General features: G+C 39.0%; 2 protein-coding genes across 2 annotated transcripts in view; one reads left to right on the top strand and one right to left on the bottom strand.

Annotated features, from left to right (window-relative positions):
• Positions 1 to 4,058, top strand: part of COL28A1 (collagen type XXVIII alpha 1 chain) — an 88,741-nt gene extending 84,683 nt beyond the window's left edge. Inside the window, exon 35 of the mRNA XM_063303676.1 lies at positions 3,835 to 4,058. The gene's annotated coding sequence lies outside the window, so the exon portion shown is untranslated. The remainder of the gene's footprint in view (positions 1 to 3,834) is intronic.
• C1GALT1 (core 1 synthase, glycoprotein-N-acetylgalactosamine 3-beta-galactosyltransferase 1) lies at positions 522 to 9,888 on the bottom strand. Its single transcript, XM_063303689.1, has 4 exons — positions 9,704 to 9,888; positions 7,545 to 7,770; positions 4,513 to 5,180; positions 522 to 3,964 (listed from the first exon to the last, which is right to left on the bottom strand). Exons 2-4 carry the CDS (start codon positions 7,765 to 7,767, stop codon positions 3,740 to 3,742), a joined length of 1,116 nt encoding a protein of 371 aa, XP_063159759.1. The 5' UTR covers positions 7,768 to 7,770; positions 9,704 to 9,888; the 3' UTR covers positions 522 to 3,739.
• Between the last annotated feature and the right edge of the window lie 8,497 nt (positions 9,889 to 18,385).

Below are 18,385 nucleotides of genomic sequence, written 5' to 3'. Positions count from 1 at the left end.
CAGCTAAAAGTGGTAGAATTAGCCATGAATGAGACTGTATATCATACACTGGCTAGCAAAAACTTGCCAGGATTTCAGGTAGATTTTTTCCCCCATCTCTACCAGGTGAGGAACTGAACTTAGGATCGTTTGCATGTAAGATAGTGTCTCCAATATTTCCCTAGCTGGCTTTGAGATATACTCAAACTCCAGCAGCTCCTTTTGAGAATATCAACCACTGGATGTTTTAAACAAATTTAAATGGCAGCATTAAGTGTTTATACTTTGTGTATTTTAATATTTGTAGAGTTGTGTAAGAATAAATAACCCACAGGTTACATAAAACAGTGCTCTAACATTCTCATAGTTTGGGAAAACTTTCAGAGTAGAAATATAGAAAACTGAATATTTAAGTCATTCTTTAAAGTAGCAATAGAATTCATTGCATATTAAGAACCACAAGAATAACATTTTATAATGGAGAAATGTTTCTGCAATTTTTAAATTAATAGCTAAAGACAAATGAAAAGCACTTCAAAGAGTATATTTTAAAATATTTATTAATCATACGAACAAACCAATTACTATTTGTCATGAAAATTTATCTTTCCTGTCATTTAAAATTCATACTTGTATTTTAACAAGGACATACTGCTCAGCAGTTAAGGTTTATATTTTCAAATGTATTTTCAGTAAGATTTATATTGAATATTGTACACAAAATACATTAAAGTTGCTTTATATAGTATCCACATTTTCCCTTTTGGTGCAAGACAAAAACCTTTACAATCAACTTCTATGGTACTATTTTAAAATATATATGATGATCAAAGATTGGACCACTTCCCTTCTCTGTCATAACTAATATTTGTCAACATATTTAAATGAATCATACAGACGTAAGTTTGAAACAATACTGCAGCAAATATACCAGCAATTGAATAATCTGAATATTGCTTTAAATTTACAGGGCCTGTAGAATATTCTAATAATAGTTAGTAATAGGAACTTAACTTTAAAAAACCCCTAAACAGAAACTTATTAGGTAAAGATTGGTAGATGTGGAATATTTTGTCACCCAAGCTGGACAAGCACATTAGATACTATATAAATAAAAAAGGGATAAAAATTAGTATTAAGCTTTCTTAGAATCTTGTTATTTGATGCCAATCTACAGAACAAATTTTGGGACATAAATACCACAATCTTCATTTCTTAGAACACCATCAGGATAGCTATGAAATGTTATAATTTCGGAATTTGGCAAGTAGATTCTTGTTGCACCTCTGCCTAGAATACAAGACTGGGAGATGAACTCTAATGGCAGGGACAATTTTAAAGCATGGAAAATATCAGTTGATCAGAAAAATGTGTGGATGTCTCAAATGTATTGTTCGAATTCCCAATGTTAAATAGCCATGACTTGAATCACTATTGTAGAGCTTCCCACAGCAGCCCTTTCACCTTCACAGCTATTTTGCAAAGTGCTCTCAGAATAGGGACTGCAGCCAGAATAGCAGGAGTCGGAGTGGAGATGAGTTGGTGGAACTAGTCACTGCCCATACCATGAGACTCTCTAGGTCCAAAAATCAGCAAACAAAACGGCCACTAACAGATAAAGAAACACATTCATTACAAATGAATACTAGAAACTTCATAATTGAGGGAATCTGCAGAAAACTTTTAGTAGGGTAAAAGTTGCAGTGGACAGGAATGTTATTATTAACGAAGATGGGGAAATGAACCAGGATTGTTGGGGGGTTTTTCCTGATGAAAGCTTATACAACTGGATTTCTGTTGTCCTTTCTGTCAGAAGCTGTTATTTCTCAGTCATTTGCTATTCAAATAATTAACAATCATTAGGGTACTTTAAGGGTATATAAAAAGCCTTAGATTAGTTTACTTTCTCCACAGACTAGCCATATAATCACTGGTAATTTATACCAAGTGCTGGAAAAAATACTTTGAGGTAGATAATATGAATACCACCAAAGCAAAAATGAGCAAGAAAACAGATCAATAATAAGAAATTGCAGGATATAGAACATCTGGCACTATCAACCACATTCTTATTTAACACCGTTTGACCCTAAAATTCATCTGCTAATGAGAAAAATAGTTACATATTTATCTCAACAAAGCAATCTGTCACTGAGAACTTCTTGAAATTTTGGCAGTCTTCATTCTTTCTTCACTTTTTCTTCATGACTAGTCTAACAGCAAAATAATCATAAATTCAAACCTAGAGCAAAGTGTTTGCATCCTTCTATTAATCCTATTTTCCAGAACTTTTCCACAGTACAAATTTGTAACATATATTCAAGCACATTTAGTCCATGTTTTCCTTAAATAAATCCTGCTCTGTGACGCATCATTAAGACTTACTGCACATTAAGAGCAACACGGTGAGCAAAACAATATTCCACACTTAGGAGAGGCAGAAGAGTATGTGCAATTGTAAAATCAACACTTTCATAAATTGGCAGCATCCCAATTTAATTCAAATATATATAATAATGTTTAGTATGCCCAGCAAAAAAATAGCCAGCAAATGCTATGCAGTACATACCTTATCAACAAGATGTATGAAATATAAACTTGTATAATCATTTTAGCAGGACTGTTTCTGCAAAGATTTCTGAGTATCACAACAAAACCAGGAAGATTTAACACATACATACTGCAATAAGAAATTGTTCCACAGTTCATGGTAAATAGTGATATGTAAAATATTTCAAGTTCAAAACACTTCTTGAATGGTCAAAAGAGCATCCCATTACATCCGATAAGACAGGAGCAATTTGTTATAGTGTATTTCAAGCTCAAAAAATTTACGTATCTCTAGTACAGAGCTGCTGCTTGTGTTGACAAAGGTATCAGCACAGAGAAAATTCAATCGACAAAAAGTTTTAACAAAAACAGTAGTGAAGCTTAACTAAATAACCATCTAACTCCAAATGAAAACCAAGAACAGCTCAAAACACTAGATAAGCAACATGACTTCATATTTTAATTTAAACAAATCCAGTTTTAAACAGAAGGAAAAATATTTTTAATATATAGAATTAAACCTGGACTTATCAATTTCTTGCTACTTCTTATAGTGTTATCTCCATAATTCACATTCCAGAACAAGCTCAAAGAAAACATTTATCTGAATAAATAAAATTTGTTTTACTTAGTTTTTGAGACAACAGCTATTCCAATAATAATGCCCACAACGCTGAACCATATTTATACTCCTCTTTCTGCCAGCACTTCTAAGACTTTATATTCTGTATAAATCATCCTAGCTGTGAAATAAAAAACAAATGTTCACCATTTTTAAAAAATCAGATTTAAATTTGGACACTTGCAACCAAGTAGGGGGTTTTCACATCTGACTTCATGGAATAAAGTGTTTTCTTCATATACAAATTTGAGTCTCTCGCAAAACAGTTTCGGATCTAATAAATCTAATAAAGTTTTTTCAAGAAATTATGCAACAAAACCTTCAAATCATAATAAAGGATGAAAATGCTGAACATCCACACGTGAATACAAACAAAAGTATTTGTTTCAATGTAAGTTTGAGTCCATGTGTCAGTAAATCCATGGAACTTTGACAGAACTATGGCATGCAGTCTCCTGGCAAGTGAAAAAACATCCTTGTACCAGCATATTAGAAAAGGATGCAAAGGAACACTTTTTAAAATATACTTAGCTAAGCCATCTTGCCATTCTGAGCTGAGTATGTTGGTACATCATTCCATAAGGCTTCTTATTTAGAAGCTTTTGGAGGATTTTCTTCTTCGCCTTTGACTTTTGCACCACCTTTTGCGGCCTCACTTAAATTTTGTTTTTCTGAATCCTTAGGGACATCAGGATTATATCTAAATTGATAACCGTAAGGGCGGAGATGATAAATCAAATATTCCAAATGATACATAGTAGTAGCATCTACATAGTGAAAAGAAACTGCTAGGTCAGAACAGCAGCCAGGACCCTGCAGCAAAAGAAAAAGCAAAATCAAAAGGCATGAAAGAAACCTGTCATGTTTTGCAGTTAATTAAATGCAGATCATGTGACTTTAACCTCAATCTAGTTGGCTCAGCTTTGTTTACAAAAAGCAGAAACATTTTGATTCTGAGAATATTTGTTTCATAAATGATCTGTGAATACAAACGTTATACAACTGCTTTTTAACAATGCAGTAGGTTCACATCTGGGAGATAGGGAAAGTACTATTCCAATCTCTTCCACAAATTTATGCTCCCCACAGCATTTCTAGAAGGAGGGACTATTAAACTTAGTGGGGGTGGTGAGGGGAGTTTCCATGTATGAAGTCCCAGATTATCTCCCATTTTAAAAAAGTCTGAGATGTCAATTAGCAAAATTTCTGCCTGAAACCATGGTAAGCAGGTGTCTTGGACTAGATGGATCCTGCACCTGGCAGCAAAAAAGCAGCTACAGATGTTCAACAAAGTTAAAAGATTTCCAAAAGTTCATGTTAGTCTTTACAATTCCCTCCCCCCGCAACAAAATAAAACTTACCTCTACAGCAGGGTAATAGTTATAATTCCAGTACCAAAAATTTTTGGGAAGGTATCCTTTGATTAAATGATGTTCTGGCACAAATGGATGGAAGGTTTCCTTGCCACTTGTATCTCGAGAATCTCCAGCTTCAACATTAATGCTCTCCAAGCACTTGCCTAATGCCAAGTCTTCAATGGAAGAGCTATGAGTACATTTGTTGTTTTTGAAGGCATCCACAAATCTTTTCAGAGCTTCTTTGCTAAGCACGTATCCTGCCCCACCACTCATATAGCCCTGTTTCACAAAAGGCTTAAATCTTCGTCCAAAATAAATAGGTTTTTCAGGGTTGTATTTTGAAAGGAGCCATCTCAAGTTGTCCAGTGCAACATAGGTGTCATCATCTGCCTTCATGAACCAATCTGCTTCATCAAAATAATGTTCATGTACATACTGGAAAGCTTTAATGGTTTTCCAGTATAACTGGTCCCTGCCTTCTTTGGTTTCTAATCCCACTGTTGGAAAGTTCTTGTTTTCCTCAGAGCTCATAAACAGTATTTTGTTGCAATGCTGGGCCCAAGTAGCTTTGACATGCTTGGCTTTTGTTTCCAGATTTTGGGGACCTGTCATTACCCAACAAAGTATCCTTACCTTCCGGTACAATTCTTCAGCAATATTTTTATTTTCATCTGAGGGAGGGAGGAGGAGATATTCCAAAATGTTATTAAGATTATTCACAAAAATGAGTAACATAAACAGTTCTGAGATTAGAAAAACAACAGATACCATAATGGGAAAAGCCGATATAGCAATTCTTAATAAAAGACAAATATCACTGAATTTCTGCATTAGTCCTTAAATATGAGTATTACCATCTTTCACTTTGAATGCTAAACCAAACTATAACACTTATGAGATCTTAGACTGAAAAGGCCTATAATAAAGCCTCCCTCATCCAGGATTTTATTATAGATAAGAAAGCTGACCTGGCAGGTATAACCAAGACCTGGATGGGCATGGAGGGGGCTGTTTCTCTCTTGGAGAAGTGCCAACCTTGGTTTTGGGTGGGGTCTCAGCTGCAACCCCAGGGCTGGAGTGGTGGAGTGACAATTGTTATGTGGGAGACTCCTGTGGCTATCAGAGGTCTTGCCCTGGAGATTACTGGATGTGAGATCTTGTTTGTGAAGCTGGGCTCTAGAGAACAGAAGAGATTGCTGCTGCTGTACTGGCCTCCCTGTGCAGTTGCTTCTCTGCCTGAGCTGCTCAATTCTGTGCCAGGCTTGGTAATGGAATTTCCCAGGCTTATGGTGTTGGGGGACTTCAACCTTCCACCCTGGGTACAGTGGCTAAAGCAGCTTAGAATTTCATGGTCATCATGACAAACATGGACTGAACTGAAGTCATCAAGGGGCTGACACACATTAGATTTTTTTTTCTTTTTGGTCTCAGGACAGTGATGAGATGATTTGAATTTGAAGAATGTTAACATCTATCCCTTATCATGGTCAGATCATTAAATGATTGCTCTGGATTTCTCTGGTACTGGTCCACATCACAAGAAATTAGGACCTATTCAAATGATTTGTCCTAGTGGGTTTCAGAGGAAGCTTGGAGAATTAGTCGCCACTTGGAATGAAAGGGCAATGATGGCCTTGGACTGGATTGCATTTGTGAGGCCTCTTCCTTTGCGGATCTCAGGGGCTCCCTAGTTTTCTGAAAAACTCTGGAGATGAAAGAATGGAAGACATGCTGCACAAAGATGAGGAGTCTGACTAAACATGATCCTATATTAAGAATTACATTATGGTAATAACAGTAGCAAAACCGAATTATTTTTCTGCTCTTATTGTGAATGCAGAGTGCTAACCAGGGGCTCTGTTCAAGATGATATGATCCCTGTTAGAGAAGAAAAGTATCAGGGAACATCCACAAGGCCGTTCTGAAGATTATGTTGGACATCTGATGGATAAAGTTGCTTAAAACCACTCTGAGCTCAATTCCAGGTGTGCATGCATTATTGAGGTCACTGCAATTTCAGAAGGCCCTGGAGAAAAGAGATTATTGGGACCCTTTTCAGTCAGGTTTCAGGCCTGGGCATAGCACTGAGATGGCATTGATCACACTTGTGGCTGACTTCTTGATCTCTCAGTGACTTTTCACACCGTCAATCATGATATCCTTCTGGACCAGCTCAGGAATTAGGATTGAGGGTCATGGTGCTGAAGTGGTTCTTCTTCCTCTGGGGTCAGTTCCAGTCACTTTTTGGTGGGAGGAAGCAATCTAGTCCTAGGCCTCAGAGGGTGGGGGGCCTCAGAGGTCAACACTTTTTCCACTCCTGTTTAATATCTACGTGAAACTGCTGGGTGAGGTCATTCAGCAGCACGGGTATCATCAGCTGTGGGGCTGCACAAGTGCAAGCAGGTGGGGTAAGAGGTGCTGTGGCACCATGTGAGTGCAGGCAGGGATGGGGTGCTATGGCACTTCATGAAGGCAGATGAGTGGGGGACAGGGTGCTGTAGCACTGTGCAAGTGCAGCTGGGTGTACATGCACTACGGAGTGCAGGAAGCGGGGTGATGCAGGCGGGTGTGTATTACAGAGTATGAGATCCCATAGTATGCTCCTCAGGAGAAAAAGTGGCAGGAGCGACTTACCAGAGCAACTTGTGACCTTCTATGCCAGCTTCCCACTGACTTTGCTTGTGGGAAGCCGACAGGGAAGGTCGCAAATGGTGATCACACGACCGTTGGACACTGCAACTATCATTAAGTGCAAGCTGGTTGCTGAGCACAGACAGAACTTTGAGGACCAGTCATAAGTACCACTCATTCAGTGCTGTTGCAACTTCTAACAGTCGCTGAATGAGTGGTTGTTAACCGACTACCTGTACATTTTAGATCAGCTCTTTCCAGGGGCACAGGGGAGGGAGAGAAAATCATTTAAAACCTTGCCGTAAAGATAATTTTAAATTTCATTTACAATATTTCTTTCAGGTAAATATGGTGCATATTATGTAGAAAAATGAAAAACTGCCCCAGATAGAACACACATATACCTTTATGTTGCCCAGCATCTGCATTGAAATTCATTTGTCCTTTCAGGTTATTGTTTTCATCATTATCTGAATGATGACCATGAGGATCATTGTGAAGAATATGAGGCTCAACCTTGATTTGTTCTTCTAATATTAAATTAAATAGCAAGTAACATAGGAAAAAACCAATTGCTGATCCAAAAGAGAAGGTCAGAAAATTCAGTAAGGATTTTGGAGAAGCCATTTCCTGAGAAAAGAGAAGAATGATTATTTTATTCTAAATTACACTTAAATGAACAAAGGAAAAATACATACAGTAACGAAATTGAATAACCATTAATTAATCAGAACTATAGTTCTTTAATAACAAAGGGAAAGGATGGGCTAGATTAAATTCCACCCCTCCCAAACAAATGCAATATAAACAAAATGCATTTATATTCAGAAATAAAGGGTAATATATGTGTGTGTGTGTGTGTGTTTGTGTGTGTGTGTAGGAGAAAATTCCAACATGTTTGTGATCTGAAGAGTTAAATCGATTGATCAGATTTATATCTCTTCAACTATAATACAAAATAGAGGAAAACTTTTTTAAAAAGACACTTTTTTTGCAAGAGCATTGATGGATTTAAAAAACATATACATCTTTTGCCCCTACAGATGAAGAGCAAGAGCAGCAGAGAGGCACAAACCAAATTAGTGCTTACACCACAGCATTTAACAGAATGTTCAAGTAACTCCACCGTAACAGTTGCTACTTAAGACAGATATAAAACATTTGTGGGTGTTTCAGTTGAAACTTATAAGGGTCCGTCTCATGTCATTCCAGGGGCAGCATCTCATATTACCAAGGGAAGCATTATACAGCTATTCCTTTTTCCTCACTATTTATCATTCCAGGAAGCATTCTTTCATTTCAGTTTGGCAAATGCTCACTGCAAGTACTGAATAAATTGTCTCTCTTCCTGGTTTTGAAAAATCCTTTTCTTTTCATTCTTCCACATAAGAGAGCTTTTAAAAATGTATTCCAGTGTGCTATGCCCCACCCTGGAAGGAGAGTTTGCAATATTTTCTATTTGATTAATTCCTAATTGCTTTTAGTACTGCAAACTGCAAACTTAGCATGTCCACAATTGCAATTGCTGACAGGTAGACTGACTGGCTCCTTGGCTTCCTGCACGAAGCTATGAATGAGTGGCCTGACATCTCAGAGTGTATAAAGGTACGCTCATTTGGATCCTCTTGCTCTCCAACAATACAGAGCATTGGTACACAAAACAATCTCATATTAACAAAGGCCACAGAGCCAGTTTGGTCTAGTGGTGAAGGCAACGGGCTAGAAACTGGGAGACTGAGAGTTCTAGTCCTGCCTTAGGCCTGAAAGCCAGCTGGGTGACCTTGGGCCAGTCACTCTCTCTCAGCCCAACTCACCTCACAGGGTTGTTGTTGTGGGGAAAACAGGAAGAGGAAGGAGTAGTGGGTATGTTCCCCACCCTGAGTTACTTATAAAAAATTATAAAGATGGGATAATAAATTAATTAATACCAGACTTAATAGGCAGATCAGCCCAAACAGATTAATCTGAGTTGATTTAGATGTACTGAGCTACAATGTTCAGTTAGCACAGCCTGACCAAAGTGGTCAGGAAATATGGGATTTATGGCACCATTAGGTTGCTCCAGTTATACAAAGATCAAAGGGCTACTGCAAGAAAGAAAGAAAGCAAAATTTGCATTCAGCCAAATAAGCTCAGAGGATGACACTGAGCCTATCTTGCAACCCAATTTATCCCAGAGGACTGTCCTGCAGAAAGGTAAAATAGGATTATTATATAGGCTGGTTTGAGCTCTGGAAGCAAAAAGATAAATCTGATGAATAACAATAAATAAAACATTCACCATTCTTTAGGACGACAGGAGTTGCAGTCCAACACTCCACGGAAGACACCAGACTGAAGCGGCCCCACTGAAATCAGTAGGTTTTCTTCGACTTCAGCACAATTTCTCTCAAATGCCTCTAAAACACGATTTAAGCTCTTTGTACTCACGCGGCATTTTATTTCCATCCAGCTCCCCAAACCGATACGCGCCTTATCACTTGTTACCCCACCAAGCAGGGAACGCCTCGTCCTTCGCTCCGCTCGCCAGGCCCGACCACCCCACTTCAGCCTCTCCTCTTACCTTAGCCCGGCTTCTTCCAGGAAGGCAGCACGAAGGGCCGAAGACTCCCCTCAGGAGGGCCCCGGGAAGAGGAGAGACGACGCGAGGAGCGCTGTCACCGCCATGCCCCGCTGGAAACCCTGCGAGCAGATTCCGACGCACCGCCCATCCAGCTCGCTGGTCACCGGGCCGGAGCTAAAGGAGGGAAGCCGAAACGAGCTCCGCCCACCTCCCAGGGTCTGATCGGCTCGCGGACGGCGGCCAACCAGCCCCGCCGAAGCTGTGGAAACGGGGCGGAGTCGCGCGCTTCTCCCTCCCGCCCCCCTGATGACAGGGAGGGGGATGCCGTGGCCGCTTTTGGGCGGAAGAGGGACGCGCGAAGGTGGGAAATAGCGGCCTGGCAGGCAGCCCTGAGGTGATTCAGGAGTGGCTGTGCTTTCACGCCTGAGTTCAGGGAACGTTTACGCTAAAACGAGGAGAAAACAAGCTTGCACATGCTTTCACCAAAAATATAAAATACTACTTTTGCTAATAGAATTGGTTAGTGGCCAAGAAATGCGCATATTTTTGTTCTAAACCAACATGGGTTGCTGTAGTGTGCCCAATGTGGGGTATGGGTTCAGTGACCGTATGTCCGTTATTATAAAGAACAGTCCTTAATGTCAGAAAGCTGTCCTTAGATTTATTTATTTATTTATTTTCTTGGTTTTGCTCTTGAATTTTCCTTTGCAAAGCAAAGTTACAAATATAAGCAATTTTTTTTTTAATCTTATGAACCCTTTCAGATTTGCCCCTTTTTCAGGTTTGTCCTTTATTTTTTTCAAGAAAATATGGTCAGGGTAGGTATAGGTTGAAGGGCCAGGCTCCATTTCTTAAAAACGTTAAGCCTTGTTGCTACTGCAATGGTAGGTGGGAACGACCTTGAGAGATGGGGGAGAGCTGCATGTGAAAGATGTCTCAGCCCACCGAAGGAGGCAGGGCTTAGGAAAGGGACCCTCCCTAGTTTTCTGGAGAGTAAAAGGAAAGGAGGGGAGAAATACTTTCAGTCTTGCAAGACTATGTTACTCTAACCTTACAATAAAAATAGAGCTAGTACTCCTGATTGTGCTTCTTGTCTGGGCTACCTCACAGGCTAACACTACTCAAAACACACCTATTGGCACATGCAGGAGAGAAGGCCCAAACCAATATTTCATTCTTTTGCTGTAGGTGGGAATGTCTCTTAGAGTTCAGTTGACTGTGCAGCGGTGTGTGTGGGTACAAATAGGGAAGGGCAGCTCTGCCTGTGGAAGGCTGCATTGGGCCTGGGGGCAAACAGAAGGGGAAGCACAGTTGAAACATACCTCAGGATGAGTGGGGGCAGGGACTGTGTGGAAGGGGAAGTGGCAGTGTTTGAGCACAGCATAGAACATGGCAGGCAGCAGCTGCACAGTGCTACAGTAACTGGGGAAGCAACACACACCCACTGCCCCATGCATGTCAGACAAGCAGTAGTTCTTCCATTGCAGTGTTCTGCTAGCCACCCAAAGCTACCTCGTGGTACCTTGAGGATCTGCAAATGGCGGCCTCCCTCATGCCCGCAGACGAGCCTCTAGAATTCTGCCTTTAGCTGTTTAAACCTTGTCCAGACTTGCTGGACCTTCCCTCCCAACCCTGCACACAATAAGACAGAACACAGCAGTGGAAGGTAGGAATAATGGCTGATAAGGAGTTCCTCTCCCAAGGCGCATGGAACAGCTGAAAGACAACCTCAATATCCACAACCTGCCAGCATGCCCTGGCCTTAGCATCCATGCTGCATGAAAAGGCAAGAGCAGAAAGGCTGTGAGACTCTAGGAAAGGGACAAGCACATGACAGTGCAGCAAAATGACCCCTGGTGAAAATCCTTTTATAACTGCATTCAAGAGATGGTGTGGTCAATAACATGACCAAAAAGCCATTCGGGGGTGGGTGGAAAGAGTTGCAAGCATGTTCATTAGATGTCTCCAGAGGCCTGCTTTGAGAACAGCAGTGGGCTTGTAAGAGTAGTGCTCTGAGTGGTGAGTCCCATTAGATGCCTGACCAGGAAATACGTGATTATATGTGTATACTCATGTTCTTATATGTATATACAAAGAAAGAGATACAACCAGGTGATTGACACATAAACTGCTTGAGGATAGTGATTGGACTAGTGGGTAAGAACAAAAAGGGATCAAATCCTTTGTGAGGTGGTCCACCACATGATGAAGGAGGGAGGACAAAAAGAAGAAGAGATGCTAATACTGTGGTTGCCCAGAGGGTTCACTTTCCAGGAGGGGAGCACCAATCACTACCATTAAAATGCTGCAGCACATGAGAAAAAGGGCACCTAGGGATACAGGAGTGACTCAGAGCAAGTGTGCAGCAAGACATTGGGCTTGCAAGATTGGGGGCAAGTCAAATTCCCGTTGACACTAGCATGTGATGAAAGCAGAGAGAGAAAGATATGTAGATCTAATAATATGCTTTAATAAACTCCCACCATGCTTCAATGCAATGGCAGATGCATCTTAAATTTATAGGTGGCCATCTTTCATCTGACAGAGGCTTATAAACAATATTGATACAGTTTCACCATTAATACATTTCCTTGTTGAGTAGAACTGTATCTGTTTTGTTTCTTCTATCAAGCAGCATTTTAAAAGCACAGAAGAAGCTGTACTAACTAAAAGGTAGAAATCCTAGGTATTTTTGATGTCTGGAAAAATATTTTTAAACTACACACCTAAAATAATTACCAGGAAGCATGCTCCCTTTAAATCAGAAGGAGTCGTTAACTAACATAGGGATTAGGGAAACTGAAAGTTTAGTGAATTGTGATATACATTATCTAAGGAGAAAATAATTATATACTTATGATAAAATTACAGTAATGTCATCCAGCAAATTGTTTGACTTAATCAGTTTAATTAACGTATGCTGCCATTTTTAACAGCTTTTCCTTCTGTTTTTCATGGAGATCCTGTTTGAAACAGAAACAGACATTATTTTGAATCATCAGTCATTGTGGTGCTGAGTAATAAAGATTTATTTCTTGGAGTGTGAAATCACATGCACTGTAGGCAGGAAAGAACTTACATTATTCATGTTGATCTGTTAATCATCCTGGAAATTGAATAAGAAGCTGGGCTACAATGAGAAGTTCATGTAACCTTTATCTTTGCAGATGTGTGTAAGGGAGGATCTGAGGTTGCACACCTAAGAGACTGTCTGTGGAAACCTAACTACTGTACACTCTTTATTTTTAAGGCATTTTTGTATCACCAGTATAGTATCCCAAAGCAGTATTATGATTCTTCTTTCAGTAGTTTGTGCTCCTTGATTCAAACCCTGGCATTTCAAATTTGGGCTGGAAAATTACTGTAGTATGAAATCCTGGTTAGCTGCTGTCAATCACTATAAATCAGGAGGAGGCAATGCAATTCCCATAGGTATCAGTATGACTCCAGATACCTCCCTTAACATCTGTCAGACCCCCCACCCCATCTGACTCTTTTTGATTTTTTTATTAAATCAAAAGAGTTCAGAAGCAATGCTTTAAGTATTATCTGAATTTACAAGAATGTGTCTGGACTGCAGGGAACTTTCACAGGCATTCTCAGAAAATAAATATGGTGGGCTGCAGCAATCCTGGTGCTTTGTTTCAAAATTTTACCTTTGTTTACCTGTCTAGAAAATAGATAAAAGAAAGCTTGGGTAAGAGCAACATTTTTGAGGACCAGAAATGGTGGAAAGGAGAGCTATCTTAACAGTTTGCTGTGGGTGTTTCTTACTACCTGTACCCACTTTGTGAGAGCATCCATGACATGATATCAAAGTGTCCAAAAGTGTCCACTAAATAAAAAAGCTTGCACATACCAGGTGTAAATAATAAAGCTATTATTATCACCTTGTCTGATTTGGGACAGGGTGTTTTCTGTGTTTAGATCTCACCCTGACATGAAATCAGGGGCATCAATGGTGTGTGTGGTGGGGGAGGGGGGAGAGTTGTTTCAAAAAGGTCAATACGTCAGCCACAATTATGATTGAAGCCCATCCCCCCTTTACTACTACAGACATTAAAAAGGGGCAGGACTTCAATTCTGTGGTTGTGGCTGGCATCATCATTTTTTTACCCTTGCATGAAAGTGCATTTAAATAAAATATTTTCTGAAACTGTCTTAAAGAAATCCACGTATGATGGTTTTTGTTATATTCAAAGTGTATTGTAGGTTCTTGTTTCTAGTGCTTTCTGGTGGGATCAAATGTTAGCATCTACATGATCCTTTCCTAAGTATCTTAGTATATTATTTCAAAACTTTAATTTTTGCAGTACTAACTATTGTTATGATACTGTTTCTCTGCACCATTTGGAGCATTTTGAAAAATAGCACTGACCCTAGTTACTAGAACCTGTACTGTCCACTAGTGGGACTAATAGATCCTATGCAAGCTTACTTCCAAAATTTGCAAGGTGCAAACTTGATTGTTCTATATGCAGACCAACATAATTTCTAATAACTTAACTGCTTTTGTGTTATTATAAAAGTAATTGGATTGTAAGATAAAGCTTGTTCACTGTGCTTCTTGCCTGTGGCTTTCTCCACTTCATCCCTATTTAACTTACAGGCTGATAAATAAGGTGAAGGAAGAAGGTATATAATTAAGTGTCCGCATAAGTCTCCATGTTATTAACAGTGAAGGTCAAGTAGAACTTTCTGATGAATGCCTGAACAACAGTCTTCTCAACAGATGAAGTTTACCAACAGACCTATAAATCACAAGCACAGACTGATTTTCAGGTTCAAATAAAACTCAAATAATACCATAGGCCTAGCTCCTCTTGGAGCTGTGAATCCAGTGGCAGTGACTGTTCAGCACCACATAACTTACTATAAGAAGGAAGGGCTGTAGAGTTAAGGATCTATTCTGCATCCACTCTTTGGCTACTACTCTGTCTATTCTTTGTGTTATGGGATTGCTAAATTGATATTATTTCTTTTGCCTTTTCCCCCAAGTACGCATGCCAACAGCAGCAGGCTCTTTGACCTATTTCTTGATTGGGTGTAGTTAGCTAGGTAGTAGGTCTACCTATTTTTATAATGCATTTCTTGTAAATAAATTTCCGTCCTGTTATAGTTGTAAATGCTGCTTCACTAATGGCTGCCCAGGTGGGTTTGCTGCTGTCAGGAACAGTTACACTCTGATAGAGAATGCTTCAACCTTCAAGAGAAACTAAGAACAAAAGGTTAAGGAATCATAAAGTTGGAAGATGTCATTTAGGTCATCAGATCCAACCTACTGCTCAGGGTAAGGAAAAACAACTACTTATGTGTAAATGCTACTTATGTGTAAATATTTTCTCCTACATGAAGATTAGCTAAATTCCAAAGTTTTGGAAAACACCGTTTCTTCATGGGATAAATGGAAAAAATTGAGAACTTACAAGTACTGATTTCTAAGTATTAGAAAAAGATAATACAATATTTTGAATAATCTTTTTCATTTGAAATGTAAATCCTGAATCCATTTTCAAGGGCAGGGGGAAAAGGAAAAAATGAAAAGAACGGCACAAATTATTATACTATATGAGGTTACATTCTTCAGCAATATGCTTTCCTAATTTGTGCTTTCTTGCTTTAAGATTGTAACACTTTTTAGCTGTGGTATACATTCTAATAAATTAATTAAAAATACATATGATTTCTAAATACATCCTATAAAAGTCTGAATTTGGCAGGCAGTGTAGGTTGGGCTGTTGGCACTTCTAAATGAAGATATGTTTATGAGTTGCTTAGAAACTGTGAAGTAGAATTTACAATACAGTATTTGTTTCCTCATGGCTCACAGAATATACTCAATTTGTTTAGCTGAAAGTGTCACCTTCAGGACACTTGGAACCCCCAAATAAATATTAACAATTATCTAGGCTTACATCTATATAGTCTTAAAGGTATCAAACAGGTCCTACGATATTAAAAAAAATTGATCTCAAAAGAAAATCAAGAGTTCAGAAATATTTAACATTATTTTTCATTGAAGATTAATAAATAACCAGATTGCTGTACAAGTATTTATATTCCACCTTCAGGATTTCCTGGATTGTATTGTGGATGTCAAATTATTTCATCCCAGTGTCCTTTAAGAAAATAAAAAACAATAGTAATCTATCTCCTGAAGATGTATAATTTAAAGCTTAAAAAATCTGGGCCAAATGCAACACAGAACTGTATGTTCCTATGGGCTGTGAAATCTGTGGCTTTAAGTGTGTATAGTTCTTTATTTATTTGTGCCTAATACCTGTAATAATGACTAATGGTATATCACACATATATGTTAATATTGCACAATTGTATTTTTAAATTTGTCCCAGGTATTTTTTAAAAATTGCTTAAAAATTGTGTGAGACTGCCATTTTCCCTCCATTCATGTACTTGTTCAGTTCAGTGTACTGTTCTTAAACTCTATAGTGAACAAAATATTATTTGAATTCTGGTTTCTGTTTGATTTAATTTGGCATGACCACCTAGCAGGTTATTTTGATTAGTGGCTTATATAAATACTTTGAATAAATAAGCTACAGTATATTCCTGCTTTCTCAAAACAAGTGATTTTTATTGACCTACAGGTACTCACTTAAGTACAGCTTTGTTATTTGCATGGAGATTTTAGTCCAAGCTCCATAGCTGAGCTAGAATTTCAAACAAATCTCAGGACTGAACTACAAACTGAGGCAAGTTCATATTACTCTGGCCTGACTAGTCCTCCAACACTAGTTGGAAAAATAAATTTTTGACCCTAGTTACTCAGTGGACTGAAACCTGATGTTGCTTGCATTTTATGAACAAATTCCTTATAGACATAGATAATGCATGGACAAATGAAATATGGTCCTCCTTTATTGAAACTGTTATGAGAAAATAAATACAAAAACATATTTAATGGTCTGACAGGTATTTTTATGTTGAAATGACAGAGAGAAAAGAGATGGTGGATGAAGGAAAAAAAAGATGAACTTAACCCCCATTTTTCAGTGCACAATTTCCTTTTCTCAGGCCACTGTTTCCAAGGCCAAACACATTTGAAAGCTCATGGAGAAGAAGAAAAGCTGAACTCTTGCAACTTTTTCATACAGATCATTTCAAACCAGAGTTTTGAAAACTTTAACACAATTAAGACTTCCTCATTTAGCTGAAGTTGATCATTTAGAAGAAAGTTCTTATTTAAACTTCTCATTTAGAAGAAGCTGATATGAAGCATCAAAGCAACAGCTCTCCCTTGTGATGGAGAAAGGCAACACTTCCTGCTCAAATGTTTCAAGTCAGGTATCCAACTATTTTAGTGTGATAATTAACATTTGTTAGGAATATATAAAGGATTAGCCATCTCTGTAGGAGTCATTAATCACAATGCTGTGACAAGTGGGTTTGTTTTGTTTTGTTTTTTGGTGCCTTTGAGTCAGTGTTGGTTCCTGGCGACTGCCTGGACTAGTCCCTGCAGTTTTCTTGGCAAGATTGCAGAAGTGGTTTGCCTTTGCCTGCTTCCTAGACCTGAGAGAGAGAGAGTGACTGGCCCAAAGTCACCCAGCTGGCTTTGTGCCAAAGGCAGGACTAGAACTGGTCTCCTGGTTTCTAGCCTCGTGCCTTAACCATACACCAAACTGGGTCCCTGACAGTGGGAATACTGATATTTATATTCTAATAATCTGAAAAAAATAGTTGCATTAGGTTCTATATACAGACTTATTGGAGCATTGTAAGATTTTATATCTGTCAGTCTATCAATTTATATAGCTGCCCATCTCACAGTAAAGTGACTCTAGGAAGCTTACAAAAAAAATTGTAAGATCAAAATTTTAAAACTACAATTAAAAGACATCAACCTTACTAATAACAAGATAGTGGAGAACATTGATGTTAAAAACAATGCAGCCATCTCATCAAATCACCATTTCCTTGAGATCCCCAGGTCTGCTGACACAGCCATCTTTAAGGGACTTCTGGAAGGATGTCAAAGATGGGGCCAATCTCACCCTGGGGGAGATGTTCCAAAGGGTGGGAGCTATGGCACAAAAGGCCCATCTCCTAGGTTCTTCCAGAAGAAAGTCTTTTGCAGAGGGACCCACAACATCCTTCTTCTGCCAGACCTAATGGGATGTCCTTCAGATAACCCGGCCCTGTGCCATGAAGGTTTTTAAAGGTTGAAACCTAGAATTGAACCCAGAAGCAAACTGGCAGTCAATGCAGCTTGTGGAACAGAGATGTAACGTGCGCCATTCTAGGGGCACACCTAACTGTCCATGCTGCTGCATTTTGCACCAGCTGAAGCTTCCAGATTCTTTTCAAGGACAGCCCCATGTAAAGCACATTACAGTAGTCTACTAGGGAGGTGACAAGGGCATGAGTGACTGTAAGCAGAGCCTCCCAGTCCAGGAATGGGCTTAATTGGCACACAACACAAAGCTGTGTGGACAATTAAGGAAAATTAAATGGTTCCAAAATTAATTGGACTGCCAATTACTGGCCAAGAGCAGGCTGATTGCAACATGCTGCTGCTGGCCTGTTTTTTGCCAGTAAGGAATGATTCATTAAAGTGCCTTGTTTTTTAAATTTATTTTGCCACTCTCTGCTTCCATTTTTTTTTTTAATTACTGGGGATCAGGACTAGGAGAGTACTGGGGAGAGCCAGTTTGGTCTAGTGGT

Source organism: Candoia aspera, chromosome 4 (assembly GCF_035149785.1).
Source record: "Candoia aspera isolate rCanAsp1 chromosome 4, rCanAsp1.hap2, whole genome shotgun sequence".
Classification (NCBI taxonomy): domain Eukaryota; kingdom Metazoa; phylum Chordata; class Lepidosauria; order Squamata; family Boidae; genus Candoia; species Candoia aspera.
This window is presented reverse-complemented; position numbering and strand designations above follow the sequence as displayed.